The sequence below is a fragment of the Sorex araneus genome, chromosome 4 (genome assembly GCF_027595985.1).
Source record: "Sorex araneus isolate mSorAra2 chromosome 4, mSorAra2.pri, whole genome shotgun sequence".
NCBI classification, from domain to species: Eukaryota; Metazoa; Chordata; class Mammalia; order Eulipotyphla; family Soricidae; genus Sorex; species Sorex araneus.
The window spans coordinates 215,727,390-215,749,034 of NC_073305.1; the positions used below are offsets into that span (position 1 = coordinate 215,727,390).

At 46.6% G+C, this 21,645-nt stretch overlaps 1 protein-coding gene across 4 annotated transcripts in view; it reads right to left on the reverse strand.

Annotated features, from left to right (window-relative positions):
- The window catches only part of MRTFB (myocardin related transcription factor B), a 172,599-nt gene that overhangs the window by 57,153 nt on the left and 93,801 nt on the right, over positions 1 to 21,645 (reverse strand). The window contains exon 1 of one of the 4 annotated variants that reach the window (XM_055134846.1): positions 4,833 to 5,762. The exons of the other annotated variants lie outside the window; for them this stretch is intronic. Within the exon in view, the coding sequence (XP_054990821.1) occupies positions 4,833 to 4,953 (121 nt within the window). The 5' untranslated portion in view covers positions 4,954 to 5,762. Of the gene's footprint in view, positions 1 to 4,832; positions 5,763 to 21,645 lie in introns of those variants that run through there. 4 annotated transcript variants of the gene reach the window in all.

A 21,645-nucleotide genomic window follows, 5' to 3' on the forward strand; every position in this document is an offset into this window, starting at 1 on the left:
AGGAGGACCTCACAGTGAAAACAGTGCATACATGTATCACGATGGTAAAAGGTACAATGCCACAGAAGTGCAGATAATGTTTCTGGAAATGTACAGAGGAGAGAAGACTACTTTTGGTTGACAGGGACAAGTGACTTTTCTTTTCTTTCTTTCTTTCTTTCTTTCTTTCTTTCTTTCTTTCTTTCTTTCTTTCTTTCTTTCTTTCTTTCTTTCTTTCTTTCTCTCTTTCTCTCTTTCTCTCTTTCTCTCTTTCTCTCTTTCTTTCTTTCTTTCTTTCGTTTATTTATTTTTGCTTTTTGCATCACACCCGGCAATGCACAGGGGTTACTCCTGGCTCTGCACTCAGGAATGACGCCTGGCGGTGCTCAGGAGACCATATGGGATGCTGGGAATCGAACCTGAGTCGGCCGCGTGCAAGGCAAACACCCTCCCCTCTGTGCTATAGCTCCAGCCCCACGAGGACTTTTCTTTCGGAGACAGCATGAGGACCCGGCTGCCCCCCAGTGCACAGGGACAGGGGCACCGTGAGCTGAGGCCGTGGGGAGGGCGGGCAGTGGCGGCACCATCCAGGTGACGGTGATGGACTTGCTTCAATCTACTGCTCCGGCCACAGCCGCCAACCACAGGGGGCTCCTGGGAAGTGGAAATGTGGCTAACGGGATGGAGCTTTTATTTTATTTTAATTATTTTAGATTCGAATGAAGAGAGCTGATGAACAGCATAGGTAGAGTAAGTAAGAGATAATTTCCACCTTTCAAAATGCTTTTGTTGCTTTAGTAAAGGTTTTATTTTCCCCGAGATAAGTATTCAGGATGTTTTAGACAAATACGCATTGCTGTTTGTAAACTAGATCTACCACAGCACATTAATCTTCGCCACTGTTCACTCTGTGATCTATTCTTAGCTTTCCTGTACTCCCCTCAACTGCCAAGTAATCTGCTTGGGGCGGAACCAGAAATACAGTCTCCCAAATCTCTAACCCGAGACCCTACCCCATGGCTCAACCGCACAAGAGAAGGAGCTGACCAGGATAGCTGGCTGTCCCGTTCGCCGTGTGCTGTACTTTGAGCAAAAAAAAAAAAAAAAAAAAAAAACAAAAAAGAAAAGAAAAGAAAAGCTTTTTGGTAAAAATAAGGAGTTTCAGGGGTTGCTTCTTTGAGCTGTTAGTCAAAGTAATTAATAATCAACCCATTTTGCTTTCTGCATTATTTTATGTTCACTAACAGAAAGCTACCGAACTAATTAGCTTTCCCCCTTGAAACTCATTTGCTTGTGTTTGTCTTTGATAAATATGTGATCTAACTAGTTGGCAGCACTGGCGTTGTGATTCATTATCTCAATAATGACTCATATTAAGCCACTTATCGGAATTAAATCATTTCAACTTATTTGCTTCCCCTCAAAATTCATAATTACGAATTCTTTAGCTGTCGAGTTAGTAATTTGTAATATCGTCCTTTCGTTGCAGAGCCAGAAAAGAAACTGGAATATCATCTCCACTGAACATGATGAGAGAATGTCCTGACAGTGTCTGGGGGACTCGGAGGCTGCTCTGACGAGGGCGGAGCCTCAGGGAGAAGCCCCTTCTCCACACTAACAGGACTGATAGCCGTTCTCACTCAGGACAGAAAAGAACCAGAGGTTCCAACTACAGCCACGAGAAGATATTCATCCCAAGGTCCACGGGAATGTTAGCAAGACTGAGATGAGGTGCGCGGGTATCCCAACAATTTTCTGGGATGTGGTAACAGCTATTCCGAGGTGACTGACATTTGGGGCAGTTTCCTCTCAGATTTTCAATGGGAATTACTAACAGCTCTTCTTGGGGTATCACAAAAATTCTTGAAAACTACGATTATTTACTTACAGAGTCTGCTTTTCCGCCTAACGATAAATCCAGCTAACCAGCGCGGTCAACAATAACAGAAATTCTAAAATATCCTGGTACAACAAGAAGCAGAGGTGCTGCTTGAGAGCCAGCCCTCCTGACACCAAGCCCACGTGCCAATCACCAGAGACTAAAGCTCTGTGTATGTAAACCGAACAAAACCACAATGAACTTTGTCTGTTTGGGGCCACACCCATCAGTGCTCAGGGCTCACCCCTGGCTCTACACTCAGGGATCACTCTTGGAGGGCTGAGGGGACCATATGGGGTGCCGGCACCCTGGTCAGCTGTGTGCGAGGCAAGAGCCTTCCCCGTGGTACTATCTCTCTCTGACCCCAAACCACCAAATTTAACCTTTTTTTTTTGTTGTTGTTCAGTACCTTGAAACATCTGAGCCAGCCATTAGAAAACCAATGTTGCTAATACTTAGCAGAAAACTAAACACTGTTGTGGAATACAGTATTTTAACCGAATGTCCCTTCACACGTGAGACATTCCAACTGTCATTTGTTTCTCCACCAAACAGCAGAGGGTGTAATTAGACTGTAGGGAGTATTAGTGGCTAAACAACTTCCCTGTTATCAACTTTCCATGGATGAATTCAACTGACGAATGGCCTGTGGCCACCAGGCAGACGGAGGCCAGTCACAGCCAGTCCCCGCTAAGCTTCACACGCCCAACCAGCTCCTCCTGGTGCTCATCTGCACACCGTGAAGGTGACACAGTGAGTTCCAGGATAACGCTGCCTATTTTCCTGCTATTCCACGCCAGAAAGCCTCTTTCTGCAGAATTTCTCCAGAAACTAGGGTCTGATCTTCCTTTGGTGCTACTACCTTTTCCCTTAGCTAACAGACCACGGGGTATGTTTGGTGTCTGCTGTTGCTTTCACCTAATCTCTCGAAGAAGTTGTGTTGAGCTGCAGAGCAAAAACCCATGTCTGCACTGTGATGGAATAGATGGATTTTGTTATCCAGTCATGCCTTGGATTTTTTTTTTAAATTAGGAAATTTCTTTCTAGTTCCTGCTTCATGCATGTCATAAATGTCAGATGCATGTCATTCTCTACACGTGAAATAGAAAGCACTTGTCTTTACTGTAAATCTACACATGATTTTTAAGGGACTAAAAAGGGGAGGGGGAAGCAGGAGGGGCAGCAAACCCAGAAATCTCACAGAACACGAAGGATCCAGGATTTGACCTCGGCGTACGAACAGGGGAAGGCAGGCTCTGAGCAGCGAGCACGCCCAGGGCACGAGAGACTCTGCACGCGAGCAGCTCAGCGGCTGGGAATCACTGATTTCCACGCGACTCGCTATTCCTATTGGGGGTCTCCTGCCCCATCCCTCTACTGGTCCTCGCTCTCTGCACGCACATCGTGACATGACATCTGATGTTTCCTGCTGCAATTCCCTGATTTCTTCAGCTTTCCAAGCAGCACAAAAATTATTTTAAATCTCTGGCATTAACAGGAGTTTAACACTTGGGTTTACATGATGCATTAATAATTCTTAACTTTTGCTTTTGAAATGATTTTAAAAACACATTTCCCTCCCTGAGTCTCCCCATGTGCCCCAAACAGCCCCCTGGTATTGATTTTATAAGAACAGCAATCAGGCTTGCTAGGCACGGGATGAGGCGACCCCATTGTTTAGTTCCTGGCAACAGCTATTTTTACTTCATTGTGCTGTTTGTTTCTGCCGAGATTTTTTTTTTTTTCCTATCCATACTCAAGAGTTGTTCAACTCTACTAAGTTCAACTCCAATTTATTATTATTTTTAAATCTGCAGCAGTCCATCATCACATCCCTGGATTCCGAATATCTGAGGGGGGAGGTCGAATCCTCCCTGAGAAGCCCAAATTGGTACTCTGACAGATAACTGCATATTTATCTGAGGAGCTGAGAGGAGGGGGGAGGGAGCCGCTGGGAGCTGGGGCTCACAGCAGATAAATGAGAAGGGGGTGATGGTGTGGGAATTCTCCCCGCAAAGAGCACGAGAGCACACGTTTGCACATTGAACAGGCACTCGGAGGGGTGACCTTCACGTCTCATTCTGAGGGGAAACTTGAGGAATCCCGTATTTCTCTATGCCTGGGGCTGGCTCTCCACTGCGACAGGGATGCACGCCGAGCCCGGCTCTCACTCCCCCATCAGCACGCAGGGACCAAACGTGCTCTGCACCTCTGGCCATTTTCTCCGATCCATCAGTGCAACGCCCAGGCAGTGGTCACTAATGGTAACCAGCAGCAATCTGGAGCTTCCCCGCATTAAATAACACCCCCCCAAAAAAACTAGGCAACATGCTTAGAAAACAAATACAAAAAAAATAAATAAATAAAATAGAAACAAATAAAAATAAAGGTCTGTAAATTATGACCAATTAAAGCTGTCCTTTCAGGACTCGTCAAGAAGTGCTGGGTTTTAAGCAATAAGAACCATAGGCATGCTCACTGAGGGGGGGGTTGGAATTTTATTTTTCCTGGAATGACGTGTTTGTAAGCCTAAGGAGGCAACGTTCTGAATAATACTGAAAAGGAAATGGCCTCTCCTAAAAAGGGGGAGGGGGATCAGAAAAAAAAAATCTGAGAGAACATGAGAAAATTCACTAACACGGAGACCAGAGGCTTCCCTGAAGTGCCGGCTGGTTGCGTGGCCCCCGCTGCACAGGTTACTGCAAACCCCAGGCGCGCCGTCCAGGGGCTGAGCAGGCACCGGGCTCCTGTCCCTTCCCGAGAACTTGGGCAGTGCAAGGCACACGAGGGGACAGAGAGCAGGGGAGACACGGGGGGGGGGCAGAGGGCAGGGAGGCACATGGGGGGGGCAGAGGCACATGGGGGGCAGAGAGGCAGGGGAGGCACACGGGTCAGGGGCAGGGGAGGCACACGGCGGGCAGAGGGCAGGGGCCGCCGGCCGCAGGCTGGCCCCCGCGCCCCGCTCCACACTGACCTTCCTTGAGACTTTTCTGGTTGCTCCCCTCCAGGCATTCCTTCTCTTTGAGCGGTTCCAAGTCCCCGGTGGCCAGGATGTCGGGGAAGCCCTGTTGCTGCTTCTTGGAGCTATCGATCATGGTGAGAGGCTCCTGGTGACAGGCAGCGGCATCCAGCGGGAGAGAAGCTCGGTCCGCCCGACGCGACCCACGGGGCCCCGGTCCCCCCGCGGCCCCTGCACACCCACGCGGCCCCCCGCGCCCGGGCGGCGGCTACGGCTGCTGCGGGCGGGCGGCGGCGGCCATGCGCGGCGGAGCCCGGAGTGACCGGCACGCGCGCACACTCCTCCCGCGCGCGGCTCAGGTCCCTCCCCTTTTCCCAGCCGGCCCCCTTCCCCGCGCCGGGCCCGCCTCCCCCGCGCCGCCGGGGACCGAGAGCTGCAGCTCGCGGGCCCGATCATCTGACAGGCACTGAGTCAAGCGGTTAAAAATACATCCCCGACGCGCGGCTCCCGCGGAAACCTCGCCACGGGCCGCGCGCGCGCGCACAGGCGGTCACTCGGCGCAGGCACCGGCCCCGCGGGCCGCGGGCGCATCCTCAGCACCAAGCCGGGGCCAAAGTTCTTTTGTGGCGCAGCGGGCTCGGCCTGGGCCCCCCAGTGCTGCAGAGCCCGGGCCGCGCTTTCCCCCGGGCGCCGCTAGTCGGCTGCAGGGCGCGAGCGGCGCGCGACAGCTCCCGGGGACAATCCCTCTCCTCCCGGGGCACTCAGGGGCACCCACAGCCCGAGCTCCGGCTCCCTAACACACGCACCCGAGAGCAGCCAGAGCCTGCAGCCGGCCCCGCTGCAGAGCTGCAGGCGCTGAGGGCCCAGCCTGCTCCCCACGCACCACGCATCGGCCCAGACTCGCGTGGCTTAAGGTGTGCGCCTCTGCCCGGGGCTTCCAGAACACCCAGTAGGGGTGGGAGAACAGCAGCCGGCTCTTCCACAAAGGCGCTGCTTCTCTCGCCCTCCACCCCACTATGCCAGCAGTTCTCGGCAGTATGGATGGCAGGACCGAGTGAATGAATCAGAGAGGAGGAAAGGGCAACGGGAAGACTCCTGCCCAGACCTCAAGCTCTGAAGAAAACCTCTGTCACTGGCCCAGACCCCCTCATTTTAGAGGAACACCTAAAGGTTCCCGAAAGCAAGGCAATTTTCTCTTACAGAGAAAACACACACGTGACCCTTCGGTGGGATAAAGGCTTCCGTTTTTACAATCAATGTTCTCACCACCGTGAGTGTGGACGGACACTTGCTGCAGATCCTGCCCTCTGGCGCTGGCTCCGAAGCGGGTGCTCACAGACCCAGGGTTTTCTAGAAAGGCAGCCATGGGTTCCTTCCAGCCTCTCCAGAGCACAGGATCACACAACACACAGCACGCACTGAAACTCCCACAGGAGCAATTTAAACCATCTTTTGGAGCCCAGACCTCTGACGGCACGAACAGCTGTGCTCTGGCTTTACTCCTGGTTCTGTGCTCAGGGGACCATCTGGGGTGCCAGGGATTGCACCCGAGTTGGCTGGTGTGCAAGGCAAGCACCTTATTTACAGTACTGTCCCTCCTGCCCCCATAGCCCTTGGTGACAGACCTGTGAGTTTAATATCATGCTTCCTACAGACTTGCGGATGACAAAATGGAGGTCCAGAAAAAAGAAAATATCTTAATATCTTACAGTAGCCAGGATTTCAATCAGGCAGCCTGGCTCTTTTAAAATCCTGCCTTTTTCTAAGCTCTGAGTTTAGAAAATGTTAATAGATATCTGGCTATACACTCACTTTAAAATTCTTTACTCTCTCAGGTGCTTGTGCGTAGACTGTGTAAGTCCAGTGTATGAAAGGGATAGCGGTTCTTTCCTGAGGATAATCTATAAGCTGATTATTTTGATATGCAACAAAGAGCAGACATTTCAGTATGGAAATGATCCTGCTGTAGCTCTGCTATCAAAAAACTTATCTGTGGTTTAAGAAGGAAGTCTTTGGGTGGTGGTTGAGCATGTCTGAAAGAATGATAATTTTTCTATCTTTTAAAAATCTGAAATAATTTTAAGACCACATTTCCCCCCTAGGACCATCGGCGGGTCGGCTCCAGGATGTTGCTGCTTCACCCTAAGATCTGTCAGTGCCACAGAAACGTTCTCCTGCATGACCTCAGTGCCCAGCAGTATCAGGAAGCCAACATCGATGCGAAAATTACTAGCCCCCAGCCCACAGACTTAAGTGCCACCATTTGCCCCCGCTACAATCCTTTCTAACAGAGGAACAAACTGGGCTCACATATGGCACCCGGTGCAAGTCACTTTGGTTTTCTTCTATCTTGAATATTTTTCCTCAATCACTGACTTTCCATGGAATTAAAAAAAAAAAAACCAAAAACTACTGGCCAGTTATTTTGTAGAATGATCTTCATTTGAATTTGCTTGATATGCCTCATGATTAGATTCAAAGCATGCATTTTTGGCAGGAATACAATAGAAGTGATAACGTGTTCTTTTCATCCTATCAAATGGTGCCCAAATTCCATTTGTGCCATAACTGATGCTTATTATGATTAATTAAGACGGTGCTGGCTAGGTTTTTTTTCTCCACTGCGAAGACAGTTTTACTCTTTGTAGTTAATTATTTCATCAGATTAAATTTTTACTATGTTTGCCAAATGGTGATTTTGAAACTTTTATCATTTTACATTTATTAGTGGCACATCCTACTGTAAAGGCTGAGAATTCTCTTGGTCCAGCCTGTGTTATCCATTCACATCAGTAGAAATCGTTGGATTCCTATTTTATCCATAGGGTTAGAGCACGTCCCTTGTATGATTTCTCTTGCTCAAATTACCCCAGATTTAGTCAGTGGGAGTTCTTTGAGCTTTTAGTTTTAGTTCCTTGCTGTCACGATCCTAAGATTCTCTGAGAACTTTCTTACTCTCTGGCATCAGATGTTCCATGCTCCCCTTGTCCAGAACTGCTGAGGGGACACCAAGGTCTGGAGGTTAGGGGTTCAACAGTGCTGGCAGCGGGTCACGGTGTAGGCAGCCAGGGACTGTGTGAGTCTGTGTGTGTGTGTGTGTGTGTGTGTGTGTGTGTACATGTGACTATAAACACACAGATATCTGCATCTCTCTGTAACAGCTGTGGGGGAACATCTGGCCACATGAGACCCACAAAATCATGGATCTGACCTCTCCTCCATGACGGGGCAGACCCAGGGGCCTCCTGTCAGCTGCCCACGGCCCGTCTGCCCGTATGGTATGGCCCAGGACTGATGTTCTAGATACTCAAATGGCCCTCGGCAGGAAAGACATTCCCTACTTCTGCTCTATATTAACAGCTATAAATAAAGACGCATGCTTAACTATCACCCCTATGTTTATTTTTATATATTGGAAACTCGAGTTTGCCCTTATGCTATGGCTCCAATTCTAATCCGAGGTCACAAGTTAGTTCATGTTGATCTTCTCCAGATCTGCAACCTCCCCCTCCGCCTTCTGAGAGTCTGACACTGCTGCCCCTCTGCCAGATACCCTGTTTCCCCCATTACTGCCACTGCTGGGGTCAAACTCTCGGCGCATGCCCTGCTCAGCGCCACGCTCCCGCGTACAGAGAAGGAATGAGCGGAGGAAGGGCTCTAAGAGAAGCCCGTGGTTGTCACACGAATGGCTTCCAGGAGGTTCAGTTGTTCCTTCCCTACTGTGTGTGCCACAGCATCAAGTGTCATTGGGCTTGACTGCTGTGAGTGCAATTTAACTTCAAATGATAGGTTGTTAATGTCACTCCAGTTATGAAAAATCTGCTTCCACCGTTGTGTATCACACTCAAAAGAGCAGTTATCGTCTGAAAGACACTACCATAAATCAAGTCAATTTTCCCACTATCTCAAGCACAGACACTTAATAAGCGTGAGAAAAACTGTATGGTTTAGAGACTTGGGACAATCCAAGAAGGGCTTCAGGGAATTAGAACAGAAACAACACTGCTCAAGGGACCTACACAGAAACTTGGCAGTCAACATATGCTTACAAAAAAAAAAAAAAAACAAAAAACAAAAACTGCTGATAAAGATGATCACTGTGATGATGCAGTGCTTCCATAAGGGAAAATCTGAGATTACTACCCACAGGGCAATGTTCCACTAAGGTAAGAACACTGAAAGCCAATGAATAAAAATAATCAGCAACAGAATAAAAGCAAGTGCTAAGTATCAAATGCCTCTTCCTTGCAGCACTGACATTTGAAAGGTGCCTTATCTCTCCACCTAGCCAGTCCTGGTTCTTTGTGAGACGTTCTCAAGGAAACGGGCACTGGAGTGACTGTGGGGCTTCCTTCCTAGGCAGACGGAGACAAAGGGGATGTGTTCAGGGAGACCAACTTCCGCCTACATCACAGTTTCATTCTGATCATTTTAGCGAAACACATAGCTGAGTCTTAATCTCCTTCTTTTCAGCATTACAAACAATACTTAATATCCTGCATCTTTAGATGATGACTAAATGATTATGGTAAATCCCAACCATTTAATAGTTTAAGATCAACGTAAAGTCCTGATAAATGGTTTCATTTTTGTGGAAAAAACAAAAAGGGACAACTACAGAGTACTCTCTTGAAATTACTTCCGAAGTACCTTAATGCCCATGATTTGCATGTGTGAGACCCTGAGTTTGATCCCTGGCACCACCCTACATAGTCAAGTACAACCACTGGCACTGTGACAAGTGTAACCCCACCCCCTAAGATGCCCCAGCACTGCAGCAACAAAATAAAGTCCTTAGTTTTAATGTTTTAAATGTTCGTATATTCGTATATTGAACATTCTATACTTCCGCTGTCATGCTATTAACATAACAGCCCTGTCAGAAAAACCATTGTTTTAAAAGGTGATGGGGTGTGGATCTTTATGACAATTCTCCGGTACTAAGATTTTGATGGATGCACCAATGAGTCCCACAACCAAGCATCACAGCATAAGTGAACACCGTAAAGCCAAACAGCCTAATCAGGCAAGAGAGGCTGGGCAAGCGGGTGTATGTGGCGTGACTGAGGAGGAAGCAGGGCAGGAGGTACCTTGGGCAGTTGCCTAATTCTGGTCACATTTCACTTTTGGGGGGGGGGGTCGTGGGTGTGGGGGTTGGGCCACAGCTACCAGTGCTCAGGGTTTACTCCTGGCTCTGTGCTCAGGGAACCATGTGTGTTCCAGAGCCCACAGATGGTACTGGGGGTTAACCCAGAGCCAGCCATGTGCGAGCAGGTCCCCAGCTCCAGGACGATCCCCCCAGCCCTCTGCCCCACAGTTCTCACATCATTTCTGCCCACCAATGCTTCGTGTCTCATTTTCCTGAGTGATGTTAACACATATTTCTGAGGCTTCAGCTAACTCAAACTACTTCATGTTCTTTAATAACGATCTGCAATTCGTCTTTACTCAAGTTTTTCCTTCTGCTCAGAGCACCTCTTTCCGATCCCTGTCCATGAAAACTAGACTTAATAATCTTTTAAGATTATTAGACTGAGTAATCTTCCAAGCTGGAGCGAGAGCACAGCAGTTGGACTTTCGCATTTCACGCAGTCAACCCGAGTTCGATTCCTCCGCCCCTCTCGGAGAGCCCGGCAAGCTACTGAGAGTATGGAGCCCGCACGGCAGAGCCTGGCAAGCTACCCATGCGTATTGGATGTGCCAAAAACAGTAACAATAAGTCTCTCAATGAGAGACGTTACTGGTGCCCGCTCGAGCAAATCGATGAGCAACAGGATGACAGTGACTCAGTGAATCTTCCAAAACTAGAGTTCGTCTTTTCCAAAAGATTTCCCAGCTATCTCTCATCATCAAAAGAAAAGAAGAGAGCTATTTTTTTCTCTTCTGCGTATCCCCACCATTCAGATACATATCATGAATGGTCATGAATATGAGGAAGATGCTGATCACTAATATTTATATATCACTCAAATAACTCCCATACTAGAAGCCTGTATTTAGGAATGGAGTTAAGTATATTCTCTATATTAATGGTTTACTCTCAATCTCTCCAATGCTGTCTCCACTTTGAGTGAGACACTAAAAGGCTAAATATCTTGTCCAATTATGTCGATTTATGTTAAGGAGTAGAAAAGAGACTTTTTAAAAAATCACAGGCCGTGTGCCTTTAGCCTACTAGCTTTCTTATGGGCACTGTAAATGGGTTAAGCCCTGGTGCCCAAAGGCACTCACCATATACGGTCAATCAACTTCTCTCTCAGCCACCACCTAACCCTCCCAACCCCAAATTACATACATAAACCTCAAAATTAGGCTCTATGGAGAAACAATCAAAAAGAACACACATACGGATGATTTTATTTACAAAAAGCTAGAGAAAATACAAACTAATTCATAGTGACAGCAGATCAGTGGGCACATGGAGACCGGTGGATTAAAGAGGCATGAGGAATTCTTTTTTTTTTTTTGCTTTCTGGGTCATACCTGACGCTACTCAGGGGTTACTCCTGGCTCTGCACTCAGGAATTACTCCTGGTGGTGCTCGAGGAACCATATGGGATGCTGGGGATTGAACCCAGGTCGGCCACATGCAAGGCAAATGCCCTACCCGCTGTGCTATCTCTCCGGCCCCACAAGGCGGAAATTTTTTTTTTTTTTTAGAGTTCATATATATAATTTTATTAGTGGATGTTATCCTATTTTAAACACAACCATCAAAATGATGACATGAATATTAATATTTTTAATGATGAAATAAATTAAAATGATGAAATTATGAAAAATAAATGATGAAAAAAACCCTTTTTTGAACTTCTGTTAGTTTTTTTTGTTAGAATTCCTTTACTTCTTGAACCTCAGTCCATGGCAAAGCAAGCCATTTTGTAAGTTACTTTGTTTTTTTTTTTAATTTTTTAATTTTTTTTTATTAGTTTATTTTTAATTAGAGAGTCATCGTGAGGGTACAGTTACAGATCCATACATCTTTGTGCTCATGCTTCCCCCATACAAAGTTCGATAACCCATCCCTTCACCAGTGCCCATTCTCCACCACCCGTAAACCCAACATCCCTCCCCCCATCCCCAGTCCCGTCTCCTCCCACCCCACCCTGCCACTATGGCAGGGAATTCCACAAGGCGGAAATTTTTAAGGGTAATGAAACTGTTATCTCGAGTGTGGTAATCAGGTATATACCTATGTCCAAATTCCTCAAGCTGAATACATTAAGTTGCATCATTTACTACATGTAAATTATACCTCAATTAATTAAAAAACAAATGTTATTTGTGGGAAGTCAGAGAAATTCCTTTATGCAATTGGATAACACTGAGATAGTCTGTACTGTTTACAAAACTTTAATGCAATAGAAGATTATTTACCTGGGTGTCTAAAATCTAATAAAAGGAAAAATCTCGTAGAACTTCTCTAAAGAAGTGTAAAAGAGCAAAACAAGATGAAATGAACAAACCCATGAGTCATGGAAATAACTCCCACGGGAGTCACCAGTGACGTCCCAGGCGGGAGCCATAGGGGACCAGGGCTGAGGGGCGTACCCGGCTGGTTTTGATAAAATGACAAGAGTTGGGAGAGGGAGAGGCAGTGACCCTGAACAAAAGAAACATAGTTCATGTAGGGAACATTGCACATGTGTCTCTCTTTCGGGGGGATGGGGGGGGCTTCCAAGCAGTGCTCTCCTTTCCAGAGATTCTCAATGAACTGGGCAGATAGTTTGGTGTGGGAAACAGAGGGGGGAGCTGCTGCAAAGGCCCTGAGGCGCCCTCTGGAACACCACGGAGGGCTGCGTGATCCACCCTGCTTGTATTTGGGGTAGTATGTGGTACAACATCTAGGGCAACAAGTGGTGCCAAGGATTGAACCAGGGTCAGCCGCATGCAAGGCGTGTACCTGCACTTCTACATGATCGCTCCAGCCCAAGGACATCCCTGCACACTGGGATCACCGATACCCAGCTATTACTAGGTGCAGAACGAAACAATCACGGTGAACAACAGAACCAGAGATACAAGGTAGGAACAGAAACAGGCAACTGGAGACATTGATTCACTCCACTCAGCACAAGCTACATGAGGCAGACAAAAAAGAAATAAGAATAGGGCTGGAGCGATAGTACAGTGGGTAAGGCCTTGGCAAGAATATACAAATATCCAAGCAGCATAATCAACAGAGATCTTAGAGAAGACACATTCTCAAATGAACATGAAATAGTAAAAAAAAAACAAAAAAACAGTCACTAAGAAGACTTCAAAGCCACGAATTAAAAAGTAGTACCTCTCCCTCCCAAAAAACTACTCTGATCTTAAACTAAATAACACTAGAAATTAATAACCAAAAAAGATCCGTCTTCCTAGAGATCCATAACATCTCCTATTAACTCACGGGAAAGTGAGAACTCAAAAAGAAACTAAAATCATTTCCTTGAAGGTGGCTCCGGCCAGGGCCATGGGGCAGAGGTTGGCAGCACCTGCCCTGCAAGTGTGAAGCCATGAGTCGGACCCCTGGTGCCGTCCATGTGCTCTGGGCACGGCCCCTGCAGAGCTGTTCCTCGGAGCCCTCAGTTTCTCCACAGTGAGTGCAAGAACCACAGCTAGAGTTGCAGCCCCTGCGCAGCATGGATATGGCATCACAGACAGAGACCCCCGTGGGCACCACCATGAAGCGGGCATGTTTGACCCCTGACCAACGCAACAGCAGCAACAAAGGGGGTGGGTGGGAAAAGGCAGTTTCCTTCCCCCCTTTTTGAGGGGGAGCACACCTCCCCAGCGGCGCTCCCAGCTTCCTCCTGGCTCTGCACTCAGAGCTCCCTCCTGGTGGTGCTCGGGGGAACTCCAACAGGTGTGGCACGGGTTGACCCCGGGCTGGTCCCGGGCAAGGCAAGTGCTCTGCCCATTCTGTCTCCCGCTCCCAGTTTTCTTTTTTTAATTTCAAAATCTATGAAACATATTTAAAGCAGCAGAGAAAAAGTCAAATCCAAAAATAACCATAACAAAAATAAACGAGAGGGTAAAAATAAACTATGTGCCGAAGAGAGAAAAAGATGCAAAAAGAGGGCCAGACAGACCGGACAGAGGTTGCCTGGTCTGGAGCGGACGGTGGGTCAACCCCAGACCCACAGGGCCCACCCTAGCACCACCCAGAGTCACTTGTGAGCACAGAACCAGAAGAGATCCTGAGCACCACCAGGGGTGGCCCCAAAACAGCTTCACCACCAAAGATGAAAATGAATACCAGAGCCCCAGGGAGCCCCGGGATGACGTCATTCGGCCTATCCGATGTGTGTCCGTGTGTCTTTGTCTGGGGACTGACTGACTCCTGAGTCGTGTAGGCAGTGATTACGTGCACTTTAGCTCTGAGCGATGTCCAGGACCCCGAATGAATGTCTAGGGTCCCAGAAGGCAGGCAGCAGAGAGAATCAAGCAGAAAACATGTCGACAAGATTAATTTTTAATTTCCCCAGTTTGATGAACTACGGACTGGAGCGATAGCATAGTAGGTAGGGTGTTTGTTTACCTTGCATGAGGCCGACTGGGGTTCGATCCCTCCGTCCCTCTCAGAGAGCCCGGCAAGCTACTAAAAGTATCCTGCCCGCATGGCAGAGCCTGGCAAGCTCCCCGTGCGTATTCGATATGCCAAAAACAGTAACAACAAGTCTCAAACAGAGATACTACTGGTGCCCGCTTGAGCAAATCGATGAACAATGGGATGACAGTGACAGTGACAGTGTGATGAAATACATATTTTTTACAGACTTTAAGAGCCTGGCAAACCACAAATTAAAAAACTGCCTTCAGACACACAAACGATAAGTAGCTCAGAAAGTAAAGGAAAAACCCGCTAAGAATACCAACAGAAAGAGGTGAAGAACTCTGGAATAAAAACATCAATGTACCAGGGAAATACAAAGATGAAGGAAATCTGAAGTCAGGCAGTGATGAGGTAGGAATAGGTTGAGAAGCAGGAGAGATAGAGCAATGGGGATGGGCAGCCTGCAGACAAGGAGCTAAGGGCTGGCCCCCGAAGGAAATGACAAGTAAGCATAGTTCTAGGATTATATTATCTTTTGTGTTATCTCGCTATTCTTTTTATCTTGGAATAAGTTGTTTGGGAGCATGTTGTTTTATTTCTGTGTGTTCCAAAAATGAGACAATTTTCCTCTTGTCCTTTATCTCTACTTTTATATTATTGTTGTGAAAAAGATCACTATCACTGATATCCTGTTGCTCTTCGATTTGCTCGAGCAGGCACCAGTAACATCTCCATTGTGAGATTTGTTGTTACTGTTTTTGGCATATCGAATACTCCACAGGTAGCTTGCCAGGCTCTTCGAGAGGGACGGGGGAATCAAACGTGGGTCGGCCATGTGCAAGGCAAATGCCCTACCCACTGTGCTATTGCTCCAGCCTGGTGATAAAAGATACTGGAAAATATTTCAATCTTCTTAAATTAGTTGAGACTTATAATGCAGCAAATGTTTCTCCTGGACAGTGGTTTTTGTGTGTGTGATTGATGAGAGTAACCTATTCTGTTGCTATCAGATAGATTGTTCTCTTTATATGTTTATCTGTTCAGTCCATTTAAAGTAGAGCTCATATTTATCGTTTCATTATGGATGTTCTGATCAGATAATGTACTTATTGTTAGAAAGGGAATTGAAACCTTTAGCCATTGTTGCTTTGTCATTTCTGTCTTCAGCTCTGTTAATAATTGTTTACACCCTTTTTTTTAAAAAAAAAAACATCAATGTACAAAGCTAAAAACAAATAAGCAGAAGCAGCTCATGCAGGAAGGGGGTGCCTTTGGGACTGTAACATCATAAGAACGGGTCTCTGGGAACTACCGGGGTGGGGGGTGGAGGGGAGGATTTCGTCAGAAGAGGCTAAGAAAAGGAAGCTCCAGAACAGTACCATGTGCCTTTTGTGTAGGAAAGAAGGGAAGCAAGAAATGTATCTACAGGAGCTTGCTTGGTGGAAATGAAAGGAAGGATCCACCGGACACTAGTGAGGCTGGTGACACCAGTGGGTGGAGGAGGAAGGCCGAGGGCCGGGAGCTGGCTGTGCTGTGCTCGGAGGGCAGCTCTTTGCGTTAATTTTGACTTTTAGAACCTTCTTAATAGATCATACACTCAAAACCAATCTGCAAGGAAGCAGAAAATCCCAATTTTGAAGACAAACACAACAGACACAACAAACTTTATTTTAAGCAGATAACACAGACCCGCTAACGAAAGGACAGAGGTGACTGCAGCAGTGTCTGGACCCCGGACCTGGACGGTTATGCCTTTGGGATCAAGACAAAGGGATAGAAACAATATTCAACTCTGGTTAGCAAATATTTTTTGAGCAGCTTTACTGAGATATAATTTACAGATCACAGAGAGCTGACTTGCTTCGAGGGCTTGCGGATTCCTTTTTCATGGTAGTATGCATTACCCATTCTGACACTCCTCCACAGGCGTTCCAGAATTAAACATAAGAACGGCTCTACCGTGGGTATGGACGGTGGCAGCCAGGCGTCTCCCCGTCAGAGAAAGGGGGCTACAAGGAGTGAATCCTGGGATGGGGGGAAAGGGAGGTGTAAGCAATGACGCTTGATTTATAGTTGATACAGTGAGAGGTTTGGACAGGAAGTGAGGGGGAGGGGGAGAGAAAGGTGGGGATGGAGGGGGAGAGCAAGAGAGAGAGAGAGAGAGAGAGAGAGAGAGAGAGAGAGAGAGAGAGAGAGAGAGGAGTATGTATGTGAACACGAGTATTTTCTATTTCTATCCACGGAGAAGACAGAGAAGTAGTGAATAAACATTTAACAATGCTCCACACACACCTAGTTCCCAGATGCTGGTTAGAAATCACCGTATCACTGTCATCCTGTTGTTCGTCAATTTACTCGAGCGGGTACCAGTAACGTTTCTATTTCTCCCAGCCCCCCTAAGATTTTAGCAGCCTTTCCTTATTTTATTTTATTTTATTTTTTTTTTGCTTTTTGGGTCACACCCAGCAATGCATAGGGGTTACTCCTGGCTCTGCACTCAGGAACTACCTCTGGTGGTGCTCAGGGGACCATATGGGATGCTGGGAATCGAACCTGGGTTGGCCGCGTGCAAGGCAAACACCCTACCGGCTGTGCTATCGCTCCAGCCTTATCCTTACTCATCTTTCCCGATGATTTGGAGACTCTTTCAGGGTCAGGGGAATGAGACCTATTGTTACTGTTTTTGTCGTATTGAATATGCCAGAGGTAGCTTGCAAGGCTCTGCCCATGTGGGCGGGATACTCTCAGTAGCTTGCCGGGCTCTCCGAGAGGTAGGTGTGTATGTGTGTGTGTGTGTGTGTGTGTGTGTGTGTGTGTGTACACACAAATATATATATATAAAATTTGTTGCCTACTGTCTGAACTCCATCAAAAATGGTGTGGTAATTATGGGAAATGGGTAGGAACTATCTCTTATAATGCACAGTCCAGAAAGTGGCCTGGAGCGTGGCGGCGGTGGGCTGTGAGGTCGGCTGCCGGGGCTGGGTCCCTTGAGGAAGGGAGGGTTCTCGCCCGCCCCCTCCGGAGCGCCCCTCGTGAAAACAGCCTGGAGCAGAGTCACTGGCTGGTTAGAAATACTCGACTAAAATGAATCCGACTTCCTAGGAGAAACAGCTGATTCTACAGCTACGGCTGGAAAAGTATCAAGGTGAGCCTGAAAAACTTCCTGTGCCAGAAAGCAAGGCCAGGACTCCCAGAATGGTGGGAGTCCCCAGGAGGACACTGGAGCTAGCTTGAAGCAGCTCTCAAGGGCGAGCACAAGACAAACTGAGCATCAAACTTAATAATAATAGTAACAGTTGTGATTAGCAACGGTATACTTATAGATAGAATAAAACAAGATACCCTGCTTCCACACTGTTATTAACTAATAAAAGGAGCAGAAAGGAAGCTCATCTATAGAGCAGAAGGCCATCTAATAAATGTAAGAAATGACAGAATTAGAAAATCGCCACTTAGTAATTGGCAGCCTAATGACTGTGTAGGACAACCACCCATGAACATCACAGCTATTTAGTACAGGTGAGAGTTTAGTGAGGAACAGACTGATTTATATGAAGGCAAATTATTTCCTCGCAGTGGACTTATGTCGAGATTCCAAAGGGGAGAATAGTTCCTTTTGTGAAGACACTTGAAGATCCACCCTGATCAAATGACCTAAGTTAGTGTCACGAGTAAATGGTCCAACGTGTCCTGCGCCAAGGAGGCCTATGCCATGTCCGTACCACTTCCGTGGTCTTCCTGCCAAAAGGGCAAAGTTGATTTAATCATGAGGACGTAAGCGAGGAACTGCAACTGAACGTCATTCCACAAAATAACTGAGCTCCCTTCTTCTAAAATGTCACAAAGGAAAAAGAAGACTAAAAAAATGGTTCCTTTTTAAAGAAGACTTAGAGAATTGCCAGTTAAATGTAGGATGTCATCCAGGACTGGATTGTGAAACAGGAAACATTTTTATTTCTTTCGCTGTAAAGGATATTATTGGAATACCAGGCATAATGAGAATGTGGTCTGGGATTACTAAATAGTATTGTACAAATGCTAATTACTGATTTAAATAATTATACTATGGTTACATAAAAATGTTCTTATTTTTAGGAATGAATGCTGAAGTTTTTAGAGGTTAAAAAAAGGCAATGTGTCTGCAAAATACTCTCAAATAGTTTGCAGGAAAAACATTATTGATATGGAAAGGCCCTAATAAAGCAAATGTGATTAGGACATTTATCTTTGTGCTCGTGTTTTTTGGAGGGGCCACATGCGGCGGTGTGTCCTGCTGTCTCTGCGCTCAGGGATCACGCTGAGGGCTGCTGGGGACTGGCCTGGAGCCGCCTCCCTGCAGAGGCGAGCCCCACACCCCTGCCCCGCCTCTGCTCCGAGGCATCCATTACAGGAATCCTTCGCACCGTCTTTGCAACTTCAAGTCAAAAATTATTTCAGGGGGCTGGAGCAATAGCACAGCGGGGAGGGCGTTTGCCTTGCACTCGACGGACCCGGGTTCAAATCCCAGCATCCCATAGGGTCCCCCGAGCACCGACAGGAGTGATTCCTGAGTGCAGAGCCAGGAGTAACCCCTGTGCATCGCCGGGTGTGACCCAAAAACCAAATAAAACAAAAAATTATTTCAGAATGCAAGGGTTTTTTTTAGGACTTGCCGAGGCATAAAGCATACAACTCGCTCTGAACACCTCAGTGTCTGTGAAATGTGACCACAGGGGCAGAAAGCTCACTGCCAGGCTCAGTGGCCCGAGGAATAAGCAGTACTGGGGGCCCATAAGGCAACTTCGAGGCTCTTGGGAGAACAGGGCCCTGCCCAGAGGTGTTCTGGGGGCCTCCAGGGCTGCACGTGGTAGTACTGGGGTGGGGGGGGCATGTGCGCCAGAGCCCAAACCTGGGTCACTGTATACACAAAAGACGCACCTCTGATCACTGAGTTACCTTCCTCGTAAAAACTCAAGTTTCTAATGACAAAAAAAACTGCAGGTAGAAAAGAATGCTACGACAGCTGCAGAGTTAGCGGAAGTGTGTGGGGAATCAGCGCCCCAGAACACCCTTGGGAACATATGCTCAACGGCGCGGAAACCCAAAATCAATTGATGCCTTTATTCTAAAGACCTGTTCTGGAGTAGAGACAGAGACACACAGACACACAGACACACAGACACACACACACAGAGAGGATAAAATACTGGAATAGGGTTAAAAAATTTATATTCTCGGGGCTGGAGCAATAGTACAGTGGTGAGGGCACTTGCCTTCTATGCGGCCGACCCGGCTTCGATTCCCAGCATCCCATACGGTCCTCTGAGCACTACCAGAGGTGATTCCTGAGTGCAGAGCCAGGAGTAACCCCTGTGCATTGCTAGGTGTGACCCAAAAAGCAAATAAATAAATAAATAAATAAAATTATATTCTCTATCTTAATGAATTTAAAAATTGGTTTAAAATGAGCATGCACTATGTTTATGATAAAAAAGATGAACCCTTGATACTTCCTATGTTGCAGTAGCTTGAGTCAGTAATCCTTTCTGTTCATCTGTAAGTTCTTTAAGCATGTTTAAAGGAATTTAAACTCTAGATAAGCAAATACATACTTCTACTAAAAAATAAAAAAGCAGCAAGATAGCCATTGAGAAAAGTAGGTAAGAATCTTGCAGCATTTCTATGGATTTTTTAATTGAGAAGAAACAAGTTATTTCATCAGGCCTGTCAGCAAATCATTACTTCCGGACTGTTAACAAAATAGGCACTTCCATACTCCCCACGCTGCTGACACTGTTCTGGGAAATGACTTGGATACATTACACACTATCGTCATTCTCTATGCTATTTGGCAAGTAAGCTATGCCTGACATTTTATAAAGCATTCAGAATGAATCCATTTGAAAAGCACTAACAAGATTAAAGATAAACTTTTCAGGGGCTGGATCGATAATACAGTGGGGAGGGCGTTTGCCTTGCATGCAGCTGACCCGGGTTCGATCCCCGGCATCCCATAGGGTCCCCTGAGCACCACCAGGAGTAATTCCTGAGTGCATGAGCCAGGAGTAACCCCTGAGCATCGCCGGGTGTGACTTACAAAGCAAGAAAAAAAAAAAACCTTAAAGATCAACTTTTCAGCATCACAAGGATTCCACCCAGTTCCAATGCTAAGGGACAACCAGATGACATAACACTGCTTGGGCACAGGCTGCCATAGGCCCGGGGGCACCCCTGATGGCACAGCAAGAGGAGGGGGACCTGTTTCTGGGGATCAAACTCAGGGACTTCCATGCACTCTAGACCTCTGAATTATCCCTTGGCCCCTACCAAAAAATATTTAAGAAAAGACGAGTGGGATGGCAGAGATGTATTCAAACTATATATCCAGACAATGAGACATATGTACATGCACAGATATTTTTAAAGGAAAGACTTAAAAAAACCCTCAGAAAAATAACATGATCAGGTACATCTCTGCTGCTTTTATGGACTTCAACTTTCAAATAAACATAGAAAAAAAGGGTGGGAAACTGGGCTAGTTTAGAAATAGTCTGAAACAACAGGTCAAATTCTTGAACACAAGATTGTTTTATAGTTAACACAGCAAATACGTATTTAAGGTTGGACTCTGCTCAATGCTAGGGCAGCTGCTATGTTAAAAAACAATAATCACGAAACCAGTCAGGCCAAATTGTACCCACCATGATATGTTCTGATAAAATAACAGCCATCTATGCTGTTCTCTTTAAAAATACAGCTATCAAACTGGGTGGGCCTGGAGCTCAGGGTCGGTTGCTTCCCTTCTATTTTAAGGCCCTGGGTTTGGTTCCTGGTACTGCAAAAACAAGCAAAAAAAAAAAAAACCCATAATAATTAGTTCTTTGTAAAAACTAGACATACCTATAGACACATTTATGACCATAACGTACTGGAGCGATAGCACAGTAGGTAGGGCGTTTGCCTTGCACATGGCCAACCCAGGTTCGATTCCTCTGTCCCTCTTGGAGAGCCCAGCAAGCTACCAAGAGTATCCCGCCTGCATGGCAGAGCCTGGCAAGCTACCTGTGGCGTATTCGATATGCCAAAAACAGTAACAAGTCTCACAATGGAGACGGTACTGGTGCCTGCTTGAGCAAATTGATGAACAACGGGACGACAGTGCGACAGTGCTAATATATATATATGCACACAAGGCTCAACCCTTATGCACAAAACCCTGGAGGACTCTTACAGTTTTACAGTTTTGGCAAAAGTCAATCTTTGAGTTGGTGTAGTGTAGAATGAAGAATCCTTCATGGGTTTCCA